This window comes from Pangasianodon hypophthalmus, chromosome 20 (genome assembly GCF_027358585.1).
Source record: "Pangasianodon hypophthalmus isolate fPanHyp1 chromosome 20, fPanHyp1.pri, whole genome shotgun sequence".
Classification (NCBI taxonomy): domain Eukaryota; kingdom Metazoa; phylum Chordata; class Actinopteri; order Siluriformes; family Pangasiidae; genus Pangasianodon; species Pangasianodon hypophthalmus.
The window spans coordinates 1,626,553-1,645,482 of record NC_069729.1 but is presented as its reverse complement, the minus strand read 5'-3'; the positions used below and the strand labels follow the sequence as shown (position 1 = coordinate 1,645,482).

Sequence of the window (18,930 nt, the reverse complement as noted above, 5' to 3'; positions counted from 1 at the left end):
GGTGCTCCACTATTTACACTGGTATTGCACCACATGGATGTGTAGCGATAATTTCTGAGGATGTGAACAAGAGACGCTCCAAACATCCTCAACATACACTTTATGGCCAAAAGTATGTGGACACCTGACCATCAAACCCATATGTGCTTCTTCTCCAAACTGTTGCCACACAGTTGGAAGCACACAATTGTATAGAATGTCTTTGTAAGCTGTAGCATTACAGTTTCCCTTCACTGGAACTAAGAGGCTGAAACCTGTTCCAGCATGACAATGCCCTTGTGCACAAAGCGAGCTCCATGAAGACATGGTGTGTGAAGGTTGGAGTGGAAGAACGCGAGTGTCCTGCACAGAGCCCTGACCTCAACCCCACTGAACACCTTTGGGATGAACTGGAACACCGACTGAACCCCAGACCTCCTCGACATCCCAACATCAGCGCCTGACCTCACTAATGCTCTTGTAGCTGAATGAACACAAATCCCCACAGCCACGCTCCAACATCTAGTGGAAAGCTTCCCAGAAGAGTGGAGCTCATTATAATATTAAAGGAGGGAATAACTCCATATTAATGCACAGGGGCGCAGAATGGGATGTTCTTATACTCAGGTGTCCACATACTTTTGGCTATATAGTGTATCTGCTGCGGTCCTCTTGTGTATGCGTGGAATTCGTTGAAAGCGAGTATAAGCCAGGCTTATCAATGGTATAATGGTATCAATTTCATCTAGTCAGGACAAAGTTTCCTAGCGTGTGTTTGGACAGAGCAATCTGCTGCACTAGAACTCCATTTGGATCAATACAACACCACAAAACTCCCACTGTTGCTCTGCGTTCCTATAGAAATGTCCATACAAGATCAGTTTTTAATTTATGCATTATGTAAATGAGGGCTCTAATCAATCACTAAATTATTTTATACCACAGTATTGCTGAATTCCTTATTTTTTAATTTTCTATAACAACAGCTCTGACAGTAGTGCAGCTGCAAATCCCAGGTTTATATTAATGCACTCGTTCTAATACATTATCGTTCACAGGGAAAAAAAAAAACAAAAAAACGTGTAATCATTAATATTGCGGATGTTTTCTGTATGGAGATGTTTGTTTAACATTTACGGAAGGAGTCTCCAGTGTCAGCGCTTTGTAACAGTCAGAGGTAAAGCTTTTTTCCAACATCTTCTAGACAGAGGAGTTTGCGCTTCGTTGCGGTTTCTCTGTAACATGAACAGCTGCAGGTTTTTGTTTTTTTTTTGTCTTTTTAACTTCAAGAGAGAGACAAAGTGAGGCATTGACTGCTATAACGTAAGTGAGAACAGGAACTTGTTTCATCGATTTTACACAACATTACATAAGGGAATAAATAAACATTTTTAATCATTGGCAAATTGCTGTGGTATAAGAGAGATAAATCATTTTGGCTATATCTCACTCCCTCTCGGTCTCTGTCAGCGTAGAGATTTTTTGCCTTCACTGTCACTGCTGACAGCGAAAGGGAGAGAGAGAGAGAGAGAGAGAGAGAGAGAGAGAGAGCGAGTGAGTGAGTGAAAGAGAGTGAAAACGGACGTCTAGCCCTTCACCCATCTGTTTTATTCATACATCAGCACTGATGGAGCAAGTGAGGGGGTGGAGCAGCCCAGAAATATCTCTGACTCATCACAGTTTATTTATGCCCCAAAGACTTATAGTACATATTCTTTTTTCACCAACACACACACACACACACACACACACACACTAAATTATTACCTACTTCATTCCAACAAAACCGCTTGACACACACAAACCATCCACTCAGGAAACACAACTTCCAGCCAAAAAGTAGCTGTACTGTAACCTGACTCAACATTTCAACTACACCCTCCCACACACACACACACACACACACACACACACACACACACACACACACAATAAACCTAGTGATGACTGGGCAAAACAGAGTCCTCCTTGGCGCCTAAACTGCAGAGTAAGGTTCTTCATCTCCAGCACATCCGAGCAGAGCTTGGCAATATGGACACAATGGTTATATAATGTAAATAAATTGCTCTCTATTGATTAGATTTCACTATACAGCGGACGTGTTGGTCCGTATTGTGCCTTTTAATATATTAAAACTCCTGCTGGTGAAGCCGTGATGTTCCGGTGCAGTGTCTGGAGTGCAGTGATTTGTGTTTGTTGGATTGTGTGAATGCACTTGGGACAAGCTAATCGTCCCCGGGTTCTCTGTTTCTTTAATCGTAGTTGCCTGGCAGAAGAGTAGCTTTAGCTAAGTGGTGTAAAATGTAATCACTGGCAAATTGCTGTAGCATAGGAGAAATAAAACACTCGGGGAAATGCTGTTACAGGAAAATAATCACCTTCAGCAGCATAACATTCACTCTGCTTCATACACCATCCATCACTGATTAGTTTACTATAACAGCATGCCCAAAAGTGTTTTATTCCTTACTTATATGAATGACCAACAAAACCTTTTTTGCGGTGCAACGTGACAAACCGTATTCAAGGGAAAAAAAAGATATGACCAAAGTTTTTTAATGCGAACTTCACAGCTTATGGCCTGAACATCATGATGAGGACATTAGCTGTGCAGAGGTGTCTCTTCCCCGGGAATTCAAGTTTTCATTAGTCTGTAAGAACGCATTTAACCAGCTAACTCCTTGTCATAATTTGGGGTTATTTTAGATTTCACTGTTTAGCCTATTAGGTTTCTGGGCAACCAAAATATGGGAATGGGCAGCATATTGCAGCTTGCTAATGAATTTATCATTTAACCACCTGTTATCCTCACACACTCTCTCTCACTCACACACACACACACACACACACACACACACACATGCACGTTCCCAACCAATATATCATTTAGCTCATGAAATCCGCCAATATTAAGGCTCTATGAACTAATCAGTGCTGGCAGACATTACGCTGATATATGAGCACCTCTGGTGTAAACACAACTCACCTCCAGGGCTTTAATCAAAGACTCTGTGTTTCTGTGTTCATGCCTCATGCTATCTGTCACACAGTGAGATTAAAAACACAAAGAACTCACACAGACACACATAAACGCACATGGTACACTGGCAGAGATGAGTCACAATGATGTATCACCTCTCAGTAGACAAAATCAAGACGTTAGCCCCAAAAAAAAAACCTTAAACAAAAGTCCACTTGCAGTTTTTTGAATCTCAGAACACTTCCTTGAGTCGGATCAGCTCTTTCAGATATCAGCACCATCCCTGAGGTTTGTGTGCTGAGAAAACACCATCCTGTGAGGCTTTTGGTCAATTTCATCAATCCTGCAGTCTTCACAAGGTCACTGTCACTGTCAGACAGAAAGGTACAGCACAGGTACATTTATATTCCCCAGGGTACTAAAGGTACAACCGGTGCTCTAATTCTGTACTTTTTAAAGCCACACTCTGTCCTCCAGGCCCTCCGATAAAGATGCAAAAGTGGGTACACCTATAAAATAATATTAGAACCTTAAAGGCACTGTTTAGTACTCTTTTGTTCTGGCAGATTGTTGAGGTTTGTGATATAATGTGATGATTACCATTAAATCCATTCTAGAAATTGTAGTGCATGCTAAATAATAATAATAATGATAATAATAAAAATAATAATAGTAAATCATACAAAATAGAAGGTGAAATAGTAAATAAATTAAAATAATTGCATTTCAGAAACAACAACCTGATCCCCAAATCCTGCTTTCTTACAAAAATAAACATGAAGGCTGTCTATCATGTGACTTTTTTGCCATTTTCTAAAGAAACAAGAATAACAAGAAATAAAAGAAAACATGGAGGAATGATGGTGTCTGTTCTGCAAAGAGAACTGGAGGTATAGTGCAAGAAATGTAGCTACTTTTATACTGTGCATGGCCAGGAGTCATGTCCTGTTTGGTTTTTTTTTTTGCTCTTCCTAACAACCTTTTGAGTTTGCCATGCCAAACGATTTCCGACAGAAGCATTGTTATTGTGGTTCCAATTTGTCCTCACCCTCTCACCCACATATACGGACGATATACTGGAGTCAGGGATCTGCTGCGCATGAGAGCAGATGAATTTGATTTCCTCTCAGACCCTCATTAGCTGTTTCTCATGCTGTTCGTGATTCATCACTGAGCAAATCAAGCATGCTTGAAAATATTGCTCGCAGAATGAGAAAATCTCGGCGCCCAACCACTCGGACTGCACGAACAATCGCCAAGCGAGTGTAAAGCGAGTGGTGTCGTGGCCGAGTAGGCTTCAGTTGTAGACTCTGACAGTTATCGAGTTGAATGATTTAAATGTCTTGGGGAAAACGTGGTGCCTGCAGCTTTAAGATCGTATCTCGTAATACGGTTTTCCTTTCAACCTTTGTATCCTATATGATCTCTGACTTCAGAGCAGAGCAACAAAACATCTTCCTCTGATGCATCTTAGCTTCCCTTACCCGTGCTGCTGAACAGATGAATGTCTTCACTCGCAGAACATGAGCGGAGGTTTAAATTAAGAGAAGTTAACAGTGTGTTGTTTATCGGGACGACTTCACTCAACAAGAATTCAGTAAGTATCTCCGCTGCTGTTCACCACAGAGCACATGCCCAAGTAGTTCCGATCATTTTATCATGAGCAGAGCTACAGTTAATAACTCTTTACGCTTATTTATTTACTTCAGTCATGCAGCATTGCTGACCTTGTTAACAGCTAGTTAATAATCCAAAAAAACAGATTAAATGCTAATGCTAGTGATTAGCAGCTACAGCTAACTCGCTGAGCCCCAAAATGAATCTGCGACAGGAACATCGGGGCTGAAGTCATGTAGCGTGCACCTGGCCTAGTGCTAACAACTAAACTACGACTTTATCAGCGCATGAGGATGTGTCGTTAAATGTTTTATAGGAAAGCCTACGTTCATCAGCGTGTTTTTATTTTTAACTGAGAAACAGAAACAACGACATGCTGGTTATTACAACGCAAAGATTTCGCTAGGTTAAAAAACAAACAAACAAACAGCTAGTGTTATTCTGACCCGAGAATGCAGGCGCACAAAAATACACAATTAAAAAACCCTCACGCACGCACACACACACACACACACACACACACACAAACGCTGTGTAGGATGAGACCTGTCTAATGCTAATTCACATTTTGTCCTTCTAGTGGCAGGTCCGTCCCACACACGAGCAGAGGGGCTTTCAACACAAATGACTGTGCAAAAGTGTGTGAGCGTGGGAGGGTGTGTGTGTGTCTGCGTGAGTGTGTGTGCGTGTGTGTGTGTCTGCGTGAGTGCAATTTTCCCCATGCCTGCAAGCAGATCGTTTATTAATGCTTGAGCACAAGATCACCTGAAGAAAACCTCAGCCAGGTCAGCGCGATGACGCCAGAGCCACTTCATTCTTCATGGCACACACACACACACACACACACACACACACACACACACACTTACACTTCTAAAATAAACACATTTCCAAAATTCCTCTATAGCAAGTAAGAGTAAGAGTAAAGATACTGTGTATGTAAACAGACAAGCACAGGACCTGCTCTCGCTCTCTCTCTCTCTCACACACACACACACACACACACACACACACACACAGACAAAGAGCAGTGGGCTGTCAGGCCGTGAGACGTAAATAAGCAGTTAGCTAAGTGATTAAACACACTCTTCAGGCATCACCCCTACTGGGGTCTGCAGACACAGCCAGCCTCCCTCACACACACAAACACACACACACACACACACACATGCCGTGACACACAAACACACATTCACTCTTGTAGAACACATACTTAAGTATATGTAATTTTGTAGTAAAAAAAAAGAAACTGATAAGCACAAGGGAGACTACTGTATGAGAATATGTATATATTTACGTGTGTGTGTTTGTGTGTGTGTGTGTATGTGTGTGTGTGTGTGTGTAAACCGTGAGGTCTGTGAATGCTATTGCCTATGAAAAGGGCACACAGGTCTAAGCAGCGGCAGCAGGAGCCCACAGCATCCTCCAACCTACTGACCTTTCAACAGGACGCCAGTCTGTCTGACAGTCTGTGTGTGTGTGTGTGTGTGTGTGTGTGTGTGTATGTGTGTGTGTGTGTGTGTAAACAGGTGAGCTTGGGAAAAGTGAGTGTAATAGCAACAGAGGTGATGATATGTACAGAGTTAGTATGCAACAGTATACAAAAGCATCCAGCATGCACCTGCGTGTGTGTGTGTGTGTGTGTGTCTGTAGTGTGCATGAGTGTACAAAAAGTGAGGAAGCCACAGTCTGTGTGTGTGTGCTGCAGTCTCACCTGACACACATACACACACACACACACACACACACACACACATTGCCCAACCAGAACATCACACCTCCACATCACAGCCCAATAACACACTGAATGAGACCTCATAGCTCTGAACTGCAGCACACACACACACACACACAATTAGGGTTTTTATTTTTTTATGTAGCACCTTTATGCCACAAAGATGCTCAACAGGCTTTCAAAAAATTCAAAATGACTAATTGGATTGACAATATTCAGAAACATTGCTAATAAACGTGAGATATGATTAAAAAGAATCTGCACAATACGACGCTGCATTTTCAAAACGCTCTGCAGCGTAATAAAGTCCAGAGAGAGGGGTTCATTTTGGGGAAGTTGCAGCCAAACACACAAGCGATGAGAAGCACTGGAGTAAGGAACGTGTTCGGGTAAAAACAATGATCGCTAATAGACGGAAATATAATCAGTACTTTCAAAGTCAACAGTGTGATAACCACCTGATCAAACGCTGTGACACCATGGCAACCAGGAAGTGTATGTATGAGTGGAAAACATGGCGCCCGGTTACCCACTCATATCCTCTCCAAAATAGGAGCACGTACAGTAGATACAGCAGATACAGAGGCGTGTCTCGTTTCTGTCAGTCTCAGTGAAGGAGGCGTGTCCCGTTTCTGTCAGTCTCAGTGAAGGAGGCGTGTCCCGTTTCTGTCAGTCTCAGTGAAGGAGGCGTGTCTCGTTTCTGTCAGTCTCAGTGAAGGAGGCGTGTCTCGTTTCTGTCAGTCTCAGTGAAGGAGGCGTGTCTCGTTTCTGTCAGTCTCAGTGAAGGAGGCGTGTCTCGTTTCTGTCAGTCTCAGTGAAGGAGGCGTGTCTCGTTTCTGTCAAGTCTCAGTGAAGGAGGCGTGTCCTGTTTCTGTCAGTCTCAGTGAAGGAGGCGTGTCCTGTTTCTGTCAGTCTCAGTGAAGGAGGCGTGTCCTGTTTCTGTCAGTCTCAGTGAAGGAGGCGTGTCCTGTTTCTGTCAGTCTCAGTGAAGGAGGCGTGTCCCGTTTCTGTCAGTCTCAGTGAAGGAGGCGTGTCCCATTTCTGTCAGTCTCAGTGAAGGAGGTGTGTCTCGTTTGTCAGTCTCAGTGAAGGAGGTGTGTCCTGTTTCTGTCAGTCTCAGTGAAGGAGGCGTGTCCTGTTTCTATCAGTCTCAGTGAAGGAGGCGTGTCCTGTTTCTGTCAGTCTCAGTGAAGGAGGCGTGTCCTGTTTCTGTCAGTCTCAGTGAAGGAGGCGTGTCCTGTTTCTGTCAGTCTCAGTGAAGGAGGCGTGTCCTGTTTCTGTCAGTCTCAGTGAAGGAGGCGTGTCCTGTTTCTGTCAGTCTCAGTGAAGGAGGCGTGTCCTGTTTCTGCCAGTCTCAGTGAAGGAGGCGTGTCCTGTTCCTGTCAGTCTCAGTGAAGGAGGTGTGTCTCATCTGTCAGTCTCAGTGAAGGAGGCGTGTCCTGTTTCTGTCAGTCTCAGTGAAGGAGGCGTGTCCTGTTCCTGTCAGTCTATGCTATTAATAATTTCTAAGCTGCAGCTGTAATTTGAGTTGTATTAATCTATAGGTTGCTTTAGTCCATCAGTGTGAATCGCATCTCCTCAGAAGCAGTGACACACACACACACACACACACACACACACTCTCTAAATTTCTCAGAGTTTTTTAGGTACATGGTGAATGATGAGTCTGATAACAGAGTAATGAGACGGTCATGAGTTTATTTTAACACACGTTTCTGAGCTTCACTCCTACGTCAGAGCACCTGGGGGAGGCTACCTGGGCAGTGTGTGATACTGAACACGCTGTGTTTCTGATGAAACAGTCACCTGCTGCGGTAACACCCCACAGAGCAACACACACACACGCACACACACACTCACACACACACGCTGACCCAAAATGGAGGTATTAGGCAGGCTCAAGACCAAGAACATTACACATACACACAGGGATGTACAACATAATATTAAACTTAAGATAAAAGATCTCTCTCTCTCTCTCTCTCTCTTTCACACACACTCACACACACACACACACACACACACACGCTGACCCAAAATGGAGGTATTAGGCAGGCTCAGGACCAAGAACATTACACATACGCACAGGGATGTACAACATAATATTAGACTTAAGATAAAGGATCTCTCTCTCTCTCTCACACACACACACACACACACACACACCAGTGCAGGAGAAGCTTTTCTGCCTTGTATGGTCCTGACATGTTTAAGAAGCATTTATGGCATCAGAGAAGAAAACAGTGAGAGAATTAAAATAATAAAAAGCAGCTTTTCAAACTTTCACCGTTGTTTCACGACCTTAAATGTAACTATAAACAGACCAAATGTACCATGTGTCTTTCTTTAACCTATAAACAAAATGTAATGGTAAATTGGTGTGCTATAAGAGGAATAAAACACTCTGTGTTGTGGTGTTATCAGCTTCTGGGTGGTAACAGTATCTCCGCTTCATCACACCACTCCATCGTTGATTATTTTCCAATAACAGCACCACACAGAGTGTCTTATTCCTTACTTATTATTGAGAATTATAATTATCTCAGTTTTTTTCTGGCATTGTGAGTTTCTCTCTTTCTCTTAAAATAGAACAATGCTGAATCATTTACACCGTATTCTATTGCTCTGTATGTTGTCATATTAAAACATCTTTATCAATTTATATATTATATTTATCGTCTTCTGTGTGTTGGAAGTGTGCGCTGACTCGAGAGCTTTTCACTCCCCGAGCTCTGTCCTAATAGGAGATTGAACAGCTGCCTCGTCTCGCCTCGTATTCAGAGAGACACACAACACGTCACCACTGATTCACCAGCTACCATTCACGCACGCACGCACACACACACACACACACACACACACACACACACACCGCTTCCTTAATATGCCACTGCAGAGCCACATAATCACAGCTATTCAACACAACAAGTGCAGGAGGTCGTAAAAAAAGAGATGAGATGTGCTCGTAAAGGGACAGACGTTCTCATGAGCTACACTGCATCTGATGTAGCGCAGAACGCTACACGTAACGCCATTATGACAGGACGAGGACAGAACATCTTCAAGTCAGAGCACATCGAAAACTGCCATATTTAACACGACACTTCAAGATACTTCCTGCCTTCAGTTTGGGAGGTGGCCGTCTTGCCAAGAAACGTCTTTGAGCTCCAGAGATAAAACCCATCCCATTCAGAAGGACAACATGAGGACAGCTGTGTTCTATGGCTCTACAGACAAATCAGCATCATGTGTGTCTTTCTTAAGAAGGAAATCTCATGATTCTATTCATAGACAGATGAAAGTAAAAAAAAACACAGGCAGAACTGAGAAATACTTTCAGCAATGTAGTGAAATCTAAACAATATCGCAGGAAATTTGTAAAGAAGTGATTAAAAGCCACGCAGCTATAAAATATTTAATATCAGCACATACCTTACACTTACCTCATCTGAGTAACAAGCAGAGCCTTTTTCAAACAATTATGCCAAATATTATGATATATAATATATGCTAGCATGCAATAACAAATAGCATTGAGATAATAAGAGGAAATGGAATGATCCAGCTAATACCCAATTTGAAGTCCCAATTTGAAGCAACGCTAATTTCTACTTTTTAGGATGAACGCTATTTATCGAGACAGATGCAGATTTAAAGTTGCAGTCTCTAATTTTCTAAAGGGTGTTTCAAGACCTATACTTATCTCCAACCTAACGGAACCAGAGCTGTTCAGCTCCGCCCCTTTTTCCTTAAAAGGAAACCTGTAAGGAATATATAGTTGCAACATAAGGCTTGTCAGTGTGATTTCTGCAGTAATGAGTCACTTCTCAGGCAGTAGAGGGTTTCAAACATTACAAACCACTGCTTTAAACATTGCAAACCGCTTCTTTAGACATTACTAACTACTGCTTTAAACATTACAAACCACTGCTTTAAACATTGCAAACCGCTTCTTTAGACATTACTAACTACTGCTTTAAACATTACAAAGTGCTGCTTTAAACATTGCAAACCGCTTCTTTAGACATTACTAACTACTGCTTTAAACATTACAAAGTGCTGCTTTAGACATTACTAACTACTGCTTTAAACATTACAAAGTGCTGCTTTGATGCAAACATGCACTGCAAATGTAAATCTCGCTCTGTCCGGCATGTATTGATTCTGATATTCATTTATTAACACCGCTGTCTAACACAACACCAGAGTTAATCCAGACCGAGTCATTCTGCGTCCTTTACAATTCCCCAGCCAATAAACTGCAGTGGAAATGACAGCACTACTCAGTCCTGCCCAAATGAAGACAAATTAGAATCAACCAATAAGTCCCTAGTCTCCTAAGTGATGGCCTTTAACCTCTTAGCTTAATTAGGGGCTAGGTCATAAAATGCAAAGAGATCTAAAGGTCAGAAAGGTGATCGTGGGTGTTTACTCACCAGGTCGTGATTGGTCGAGTTGGAGTCGTCTTCAGGAAACGGGACGTAGATGGCTAAGGCCATGCAGTTGGCAAAAATAGCAAGTAGTATAAAGATATCAAATGGCCTGCAAGCGCTACGGTTAAGGAACGTAATATCTGTTTAAAGCCTGAAGCCAAACAGTAACAATGTTCACGCTAAAAGATGAAAACACAATATTACACAAAACAGCGTATTACTCAGAGAAACCTTTAACAGAGCCCGATCTAATAACGCAAATTCATTTAGTGAATGCTTGAGCTGGATTTAATATCCACCGCTGTCTGTTTCACACACTTTCTTTATTGCAGCATCAATATCTGGAGTCTGTAAACCACTTAACTACAGAGATTTGGCAGTTTCGTTTTAGCAGACAAATCTATTTCAACGCATCCAAATTAGGTATACGTTTAAAAGCGGGTTATCTTCTACTTATCAACTTTGCAGCGTAATAACTGTGATTTTTTTTTTCTTATAATACAGTCTAAAATCAGGCAGGACCCTAGAACGTATTCTATCGAATCACAGACATCAGAACTTTTTTTGTTATTGTGTCCTATTCAGTAGCAACTCAACTGCCTGCTAGTGATTAGCGGTTAGTGAGACATAATGTCAAAAGTTTACTACGTGAATCAACACCTTGAGCTAATATCTGATGGTGGACACAGGGACGCTTCCCAAAACTCTAATCCATGCCTCCTCGATTCCTCGATCCTTCCTCGTTCAGTCCGTGGCCCAGAAATCGACAGAAGTACCGAACCTTTGAGGAAGTACTGATTCTTAACATGCACTCTGGGAAATTCCTCCTGGTTTTTCCTACATGGAAATAGTTTTTGTTCAAGTGCATGATGTAAGCCTGCAATATAAATGCTCCACATCTTCCAAAAGAACAAATTACAATAAATGAGACAATAATAAGGAACACAAATACAAATTAATCATCTTAATGAAAAAAAAACAAAACAATGGGTACAAATAAAATCCTTGCATGAAAATGAATTCATGCGAGAAGTCAGGTGATGAGTAGAATCTTAAACATCACCATTTAAGCATGTGATGTAGCTACATGTGCAGTAATGTTTTACTCTTTAATGTATTTGATGATCAGTTATACAGTTAATAGAGCTGGCCGACATGTCATCAAGTGAATTCATTAAAGCTGCGTAATAGTGATGCTTCAGTGAGAGAGAAAGTCTCATCTGGTAAATACGTGTGTTCTCGATGCCTCGTCTGTCCTCACGTCCTTTCTCCACTTCCTCAGAAAGAGGACTTAAGAAGCAAGAATGAGAAGCAAGGAGACACAATTAAAGAAACATGAAGCGACGATCCGTAGCTGATCGTCTCTAGCTGCCATTTCACAGTGTCATGTGACTGCAGTGCATTATGGGTAATACAGATATCCCTGTCCAGTTAAATGGTAGGGTCTGTGTAAGAACACCAACTAGACATGAACCCAAGCAATTTAATTTCCACAAATTTAATTTCCAGCATCACCCACTCAATCTTCCCAGAGTGTGCTGCCGTTCCCAGTGTGTGTGTTGGTTTCTCTTACTGAGACGCGCAGGGCGCTGTACAGTTCGCGCACTCTCTCGCTGAGTCACAGCTCGGTGTCACTTCTTTCACTGCAGTTCCTTTAGCCTTCTTGCTAAACCACAGAGAGATCTGCGCAGCTCAAAACTAGGCCAAACACACACGCAATCACACTCGCGCGCACACACACACACACCTATCACAGCCATCACACCTATCCCTGTGTGAGATTAATGTTCTCGCTGCACCGGGCTGAAACGCTCACACAGATGAAGTGTGCTCTCAGGCTCGACCTTCTCAGTGCAACGTGCTGATCTGGGATCAGTTCATACCTTTCACATGCTAATGAATATATTCACTAATTAGCTGATCACTAATCACAACTCGCAATGAGACGTTATGTCTCAAAAATCCACATGCACTTACATCAGGTCTAAAAAAGTTGTGTGATTTCCCTTTTCGTTTCACCATCTAGCTAACAGATTCGATTCCAATCCAAGAAAAAAATTTGACTCAGCTCTCTTCTGACTCTTCTACTTTTCCTAAACACTAGATTTTAAACGCGGTTTAAAACACTCTTTTCTTGTTAGCTATATAAGCCGCACAGCAGTCTAAAGCTATAAGGATTTTTTTGGCTGATGTATTACTTTAAGAATTACATCCTGTAACATCTGGCTTAGTGCTTATAAATACGACGCGCGATGCTACAAAGCCGAACACGTGCCTCCCCTTAAAATCAGGTATCACTGTCACATCGGATTTGACACTTGCCCGCCTCAGCAGCTCATTATCGAGTCTGTCAGGTGTGCTCGAAGGAAGAAGACACTAAATAGGCGCAGTACCCTCTTTCCTGGATGATTAGACACTTTTTTGTCCTCTTTTTGGCATGTAAAAACAAAACAAAGCAAAGAATGTGTTCATTTTATGTTGATCGAACTACATTTTGCGATAAATGTGCGACTCCAGAAGGTCCCAGGCGGTAAATTAACACGAGTGTTAGCTGGCCACTAAGTATAACACTTAAAGTCCTGTAGTCTTCCTAGTGGAAATTACTGTAGTGCATTATAAGGCATTATGACAGAGGAGTTTACACTTTGCAGTTTCACGGTAACATGACAAGCTGTGTTTTTTTTTAATTAATTAGCTTCAAGAGAAAAAAAAAGGAGAGGCTGATGAAGGAACGATTGGTTACGCAAGTGAGAACAGGAACTAACCTGTTTCAGGACGTTCCACAACGTGAAAAGTAACTATAAATGGATAAAATGTACCATTCTTTAATGAATAAAAATATTGTAATAGTTGGCTAATCGCTATGGTATTAGAGGAATAAAGCACTACAGAATGTGCAGTTATCGGAAAATAATCAACTTCAGTGTGGTAACAGTGATTCCACTTCATCACAGCACTGTTTTGATGATTATTTTCCTATAACAGAACAACGCAGCAGTAACTGGACAAACTAAAGCTACCTATAAAGCGAATTTACATTTACATTTATGGCATTTGGCAGACGCCCTTATCCAGAGCGAATTACATGTTACATTTATTTTTATTACTTTCATTCATTTTTCTTTCACTTTTCCTAGCGGGGGTGGTGGTTATGAAAGGTAATAAAAAGACTAAGTGTACTCTCCCTGGATTAGTTTTGCCTGGCTTGTCTGTCTGTTTCTCTCTCTCTCTCTCTTTCTTCCTCTCTGTGTGTGTGTGTGTGTGTGTGTGCGTGTGTGTAAAGGATATTTCCACTCCACGATGCTGATGCAGGCCTGGCGAAACGGGTTGTTCAGGTTCAGGCAGAACAGCGCCCTCTGTGGCCGTGTGTTGGCCGAGGTGCTCTTGCTCTTGGCATACTGCAGCCTCTTCTTCTGTGCCAGCGAGCCCACCGGTGCCACCGACGTCGTGGGCAGATCCTCTGTGTCGGCGGGGGGCGGGACAGGTGACGGGACCGGGCCGTTGACGCTCATGGTGCAGGCTTGGGCCGGAGCGGGGCATCCACCGGCACGAGCCTCCCAGGGGAGAGGGGAAAGGGGCGGGGGAGAGGGCGGGGACTGGGATGGAGGGGCGGGGCTTTCTCACCAACACGCCGGCACGTCACCAGGAACAGGGACACTGGTGCTGCTGGCATAATTTGCCTCTGGAGGAAAAGAAGGAAAGGGATTAGTGTGTGTGTGTGTGTGTGTGTGTGTGTGTGTGTGATTGAGAGGAAAAGAGAAATAAACCAAGTCAAAAAGAAGGAACAACAGAGATATTGAAGGAGAAAGAGATTGAAAGTGTGTGTGTGTGTGTGTGTGTGTGTGTGTGTGTGTGGTTTGTGGGAGGCTATGTGATGATTTCCTTATCTATTCCACTGCATTATGCAATATCGTGGGTGTTAAGTCAAAAAAACTGACACACTGACTGTTGGGGTCTAAAGGCTCCTGGGACCAAGCATGCATTACCACACACACACACACACACACACACACACACACTCCAAACTAAACATGCACATGAAGCGGACGATTAAGGGCAACTAACAGAGACCATTGCTTACAGAATACGTGATGATAATTTCTTCTTCAATTTAGTAAACCAGCTACAACACCGACAGCTCAGCTTAGATATCTAAATATCTCTCAATGCCTCCGTATCTGTTTTATTGATTGGGTTGCATCAAATCAAATTTCTATTTGTATTTATATTTAATGTTTAAAAGATCCACTCCATCAATGCCACTAAGGAGTCTCATTATAGTAATGTTATCATACAACATGAAAAAAAAGATGCAGTCTGTTGATTTAAAATAATAAATATTAAATGCCCGAGCCCGTTAACGCTGCCTCACTGATAACAGTGTGTGTGTGTGTGTGTAAAATATGCCGTATGCATGTTATCTCACACTAATACAGCTAAACTCTTCAAAATAATAATAATTTACTCGTGAAACATTAAATGTGAAACATCACCACTTCCCAGGGATTCCTAGGCACCATTTTCGGGCAGCGTTTGTGCTAAAGTCAAGTGCTGAGATAAAGTCAGCATAACGAGAGTTATGTGCCCAAAAATGGCACTACATGAGCGTGGCTTAACAAAACATTAACGGAAATTAAAATTAAGATTTAAATATATATTTATAATACAATATTACTTTTTATGTGATTATTAATATTTACATTAATATTATAAACATTCATGATTTTTATTTTATTTTAATTATTATAAATGATATTATAATTTATGAATGATATCAGAATACGGTTGTAAACAGTGATATAATCTTATCACGGTTGAGTAAAAATAGTTTCTCTGTGTTTATTTAATTTGCTCATATGCTGTAACGCACTGTGATGTGCATTTCCATGTGTGATGCCTTTCATACCAGCAACGAGCTGCGCTGTTCTGTTAAAGCTGTCATACACTACACGACTTACACCATCATAACAGATATAGAACACTGCGAACATCTCACGTCTTACATGACCCGAGCAAAGACGGAGGTCTGACGCGAATGTATCCGTAGATGCATGACGCAAAGCAGTGTATTCTCTTTGCCTGTGGGGTTGTGTTCAGTTTCTACACGACACGTGGCGAGGGTACTCGCGTTGGCACCAATTCCAACAGCTTTCCGCTCTGTGAAGCTCTGTGATTGGCTGATGCGTTTATCAGCTTTCAAAGAACATCGCCAGGATTCACTAAAATCAGAAACACCTCAAGGTTTGAGACTGCAGCTACAAGACAAAAAAAACTCCAAATATCTGTGCTGAACGCTTGTGTAGAACCTCAAGAATGGATGACCTTCAATTAATCACCTAGAAAACCTAATTAACATTAGCTTTTTTTTTTGCATCCGTGAAGAGGAATGAAAGCGAACTCCTGCGATATCTAGAATCGTAATTTTGGGTTCCAAACACTTACTCCTGTCATTTTTCGGCACAGTGTGGAAAGCATATGCGTGGAGTCCGGCGTGGGCTGAGCAGCATGGGAGCGAGTGGACATGCCGGGTGTGAGGAGACAGAGCCATCCCCCTCTGTCCGAGCCTGTTAACGCTGCCTCACTGATAACAGTGCGTGTGTCTATAATATGCCACATGCATATTACCTCATACTAATCTCCACCCAAAAGCGGCGTGTAGGACACGGTGTGTGAACAGTCTATACGGATTACCGAGTATAGCATGTCCCACAGTGCAACGCGTCCCTATTTCTGAAAGCGCTATACAAATAAAACCGAAGAAGGCAGCAGCTATAGATGTACAGACCCTCCAACACACCTTAGCTGACTTACTCCCTATGTGAAGAAGCTGATAGGAATGACAGCTAATTTGCAACAAAAATTAGCATGAGCAGAGCAACTTCAAAGTCTGCAAGCATTTTTATTTGTTGTTGTGGCTATTTCAGTTTTCATACATTTAATATTAGTATTTTTACTCCAAAGCTCTTTAATTCTGGACTAGCTGTAAATGTTTAATACTTGATAAGGAATATAGGAATACTAATTGCCAAGTTGTCTGGACAGCTTTAAAGCTCATCACTGAGACCTCACTGCATTGTTTTTGGCTTTAACCACCATAAGTTAAGATACTTTGGCTCACGATAACTGTGAAAATGCACTAAGTGCACAAAAACAAAGCAGTCGTTCTAAGAGAACTGCATCGACGAGTTACCAAATAACAATCTCGCATACTGCATACTACCACAGTGAACAGTATGTAGTATGCAGCGTGTAATTTTGCACACTGACTTTGCCTTCTCCTGCTACAGTAGATAATGGCAGCAAGCGACAAAGTGATAGATGACTGATTTTCTACATACATGCGCAACACAAAGCCGTGATTTCGGTGACTGTTTCAAGCGACAAAGCGTCATTTCAGCTGAAATTTCCTCAATTCTACACAAATTAGATATACAGTAAAGTCACGAATCTAAATGATTGGCTCGAATGATCATACAGTGTGCGTGGTCCGACGTTTCTTCAGTTCCCCGCTCACAACTTCAGCTCCTACCTGCAGTTATTTTCTGTTTGACGACATGTAAAACAAGTGGAGAACTTGGTAATGATCAAACTTTCAGAATTTGAGTGTTTCTCTGGTATCGGATTGCTGCTCCGTTTATTATGTACGTAATCACTAAACACATCCCGGATCGGCTTTCCTCCTCCGAGATCGTATGCGAATGCAGGTCTGCGGATCAATTAACCTTTAATGAAAAATATAGCAGCCTGAGGCTTGTATAGCAAATAGCCTTTATACATCGAAATGCCACACGAAGAGTCTGTTATCGGTGCCTTACTGTTACTCTGTTACACCGTTACACTGATCGGGAAACAGTTCGCCTTTTTCAGCTACAGCAGTTTAGATAAGAGGTTTAGTCGTAACAGTAAAACAGTAAGATGAACATCATCAGAACGGCATTCGGTGGGAAAGTCGGATCGGTACGTGCCATGGAGTTTGGAAAATAGGACAGCGTCATGAAAAGGAAAGAAGAAGAACTAAGGAGGTGGTTTTACTTGGCCCTGCTTATATAAAGCTTTCTGTTTAGATTATGAGTGAGTTCAAGTGTTTCCCTGAATTCAAAAATGCAACGTTTAAACGTGATCCAGGGAACCATTTAAAACCATCAAAATCTGATCATTTAAAAAAAAAATTCTAAAATACTAAGTACTGTTTCACTAAAATTGCCTACCATTGTATCCTGATGTATACTACAACAATAATATGTAAGATAATGAGTTTCTCTCTACATTTGTTCAAAATAAGAAACCTCAGAAGACACAAACATTACACAAACATCACCCAAAACAATGCTGCCTCTAAGAGCACCGGGAGACGGAAAATATCTTGATGTGCACGATATTATGGATGTTGAATATCACTGATTATCGGGACATAAGTTTAATTTGAGAGTGACTTCAAAAATGTGACTCAATCAGACAAAATGAGTTCGTATTTGATCCGTCAGTGTCACTTGAGACTATAGTGAATGAATGATCTGATTAAAATCCCACCGCAGGTGACCCACTGAAGGACGCCGCTACACCGAAAGCCCTACTCTGAAAGCGACATTTTCCACACAGCGCGTGGAAAATTATTCCAAACTATCCAAGCCATGATTTTCACTGAAATCAAACATAGCAGAGGATAACGAGTACAAAACACGAGTAGAGCTGTCACACCGATAAATCAGCTGTGTTAAGTCCTTGAACTGTTAGGCCTCACGGGAACAGCGGGGGGGAAAAGGGCATCAAAGAGGTCACGCTGTTTATTCCCTAAAGGTCATCTAACCACTCGTATCCTGTACTGCGTTACTGCGTTCAATAGGCTTCACCTACAGTAACGTGAGAAAACACTGAGATTATAATCACAACATAATGTTATTATCTGTTTGATCATCTGAATCCCTAAAGCTCCCAAAGAGACGTATAAATTATAATTTAGGGTCCGTCATTAAATAATTCCCTAAACAGCAAGTAGGGAGTCGTTTCTGAGGGACAATACATCAATTTTTAAATGTTTATTAACAGATTTAGAGTAACATTTAAGCATTAACACGAGAAAATGTCAACAGGACCTGCGTGTTTTGTGTCTCTTTTATTTAATGTTTAACAATTTACTCCCCATTTCCTACTTAGGACATGAAATAATGAACAACAAAATGAGTATA

General features: G+C 41.7%; 1 protein-coding gene across 13 annotated transcripts in view; it reads right to left on the bottom strand.

Moving 5' to 3' along the window:
* The window catches only part of cacna1da (calcium channel, voltage-dependent, L type, alpha 1D subunit, a), an 81,030-nt gene extending 69,321 nt beyond the window's left edge, over positions 1 to 11,709 (bottom strand). For 6 of the 13 annotated variants that reach the window (XM_034314184.2, XM_053242422.1, XM_053242424.1 and 3 more), the window contains exon 1: positions 10,748 to 11,706. In XM_034314184.2, the coding sequence (XP_034170075.2) occupies positions 10,748 to 10,810 (63 nt within the window). In that variant the 5' untranslated portion in view covers positions 10,811 to 11,706. Of the gene's footprint in view, positions 1 to 10,747 lie in introns of all 13 variants that reach the window. The other 7 variants (XM_026935291.3, XM_026935295.3, XM_026935293.3 and 4 more) reach the window with 5 other exon arrangements.
* Positions 11,710 to 18,930: the final 7,221 nt, after the last annotated feature.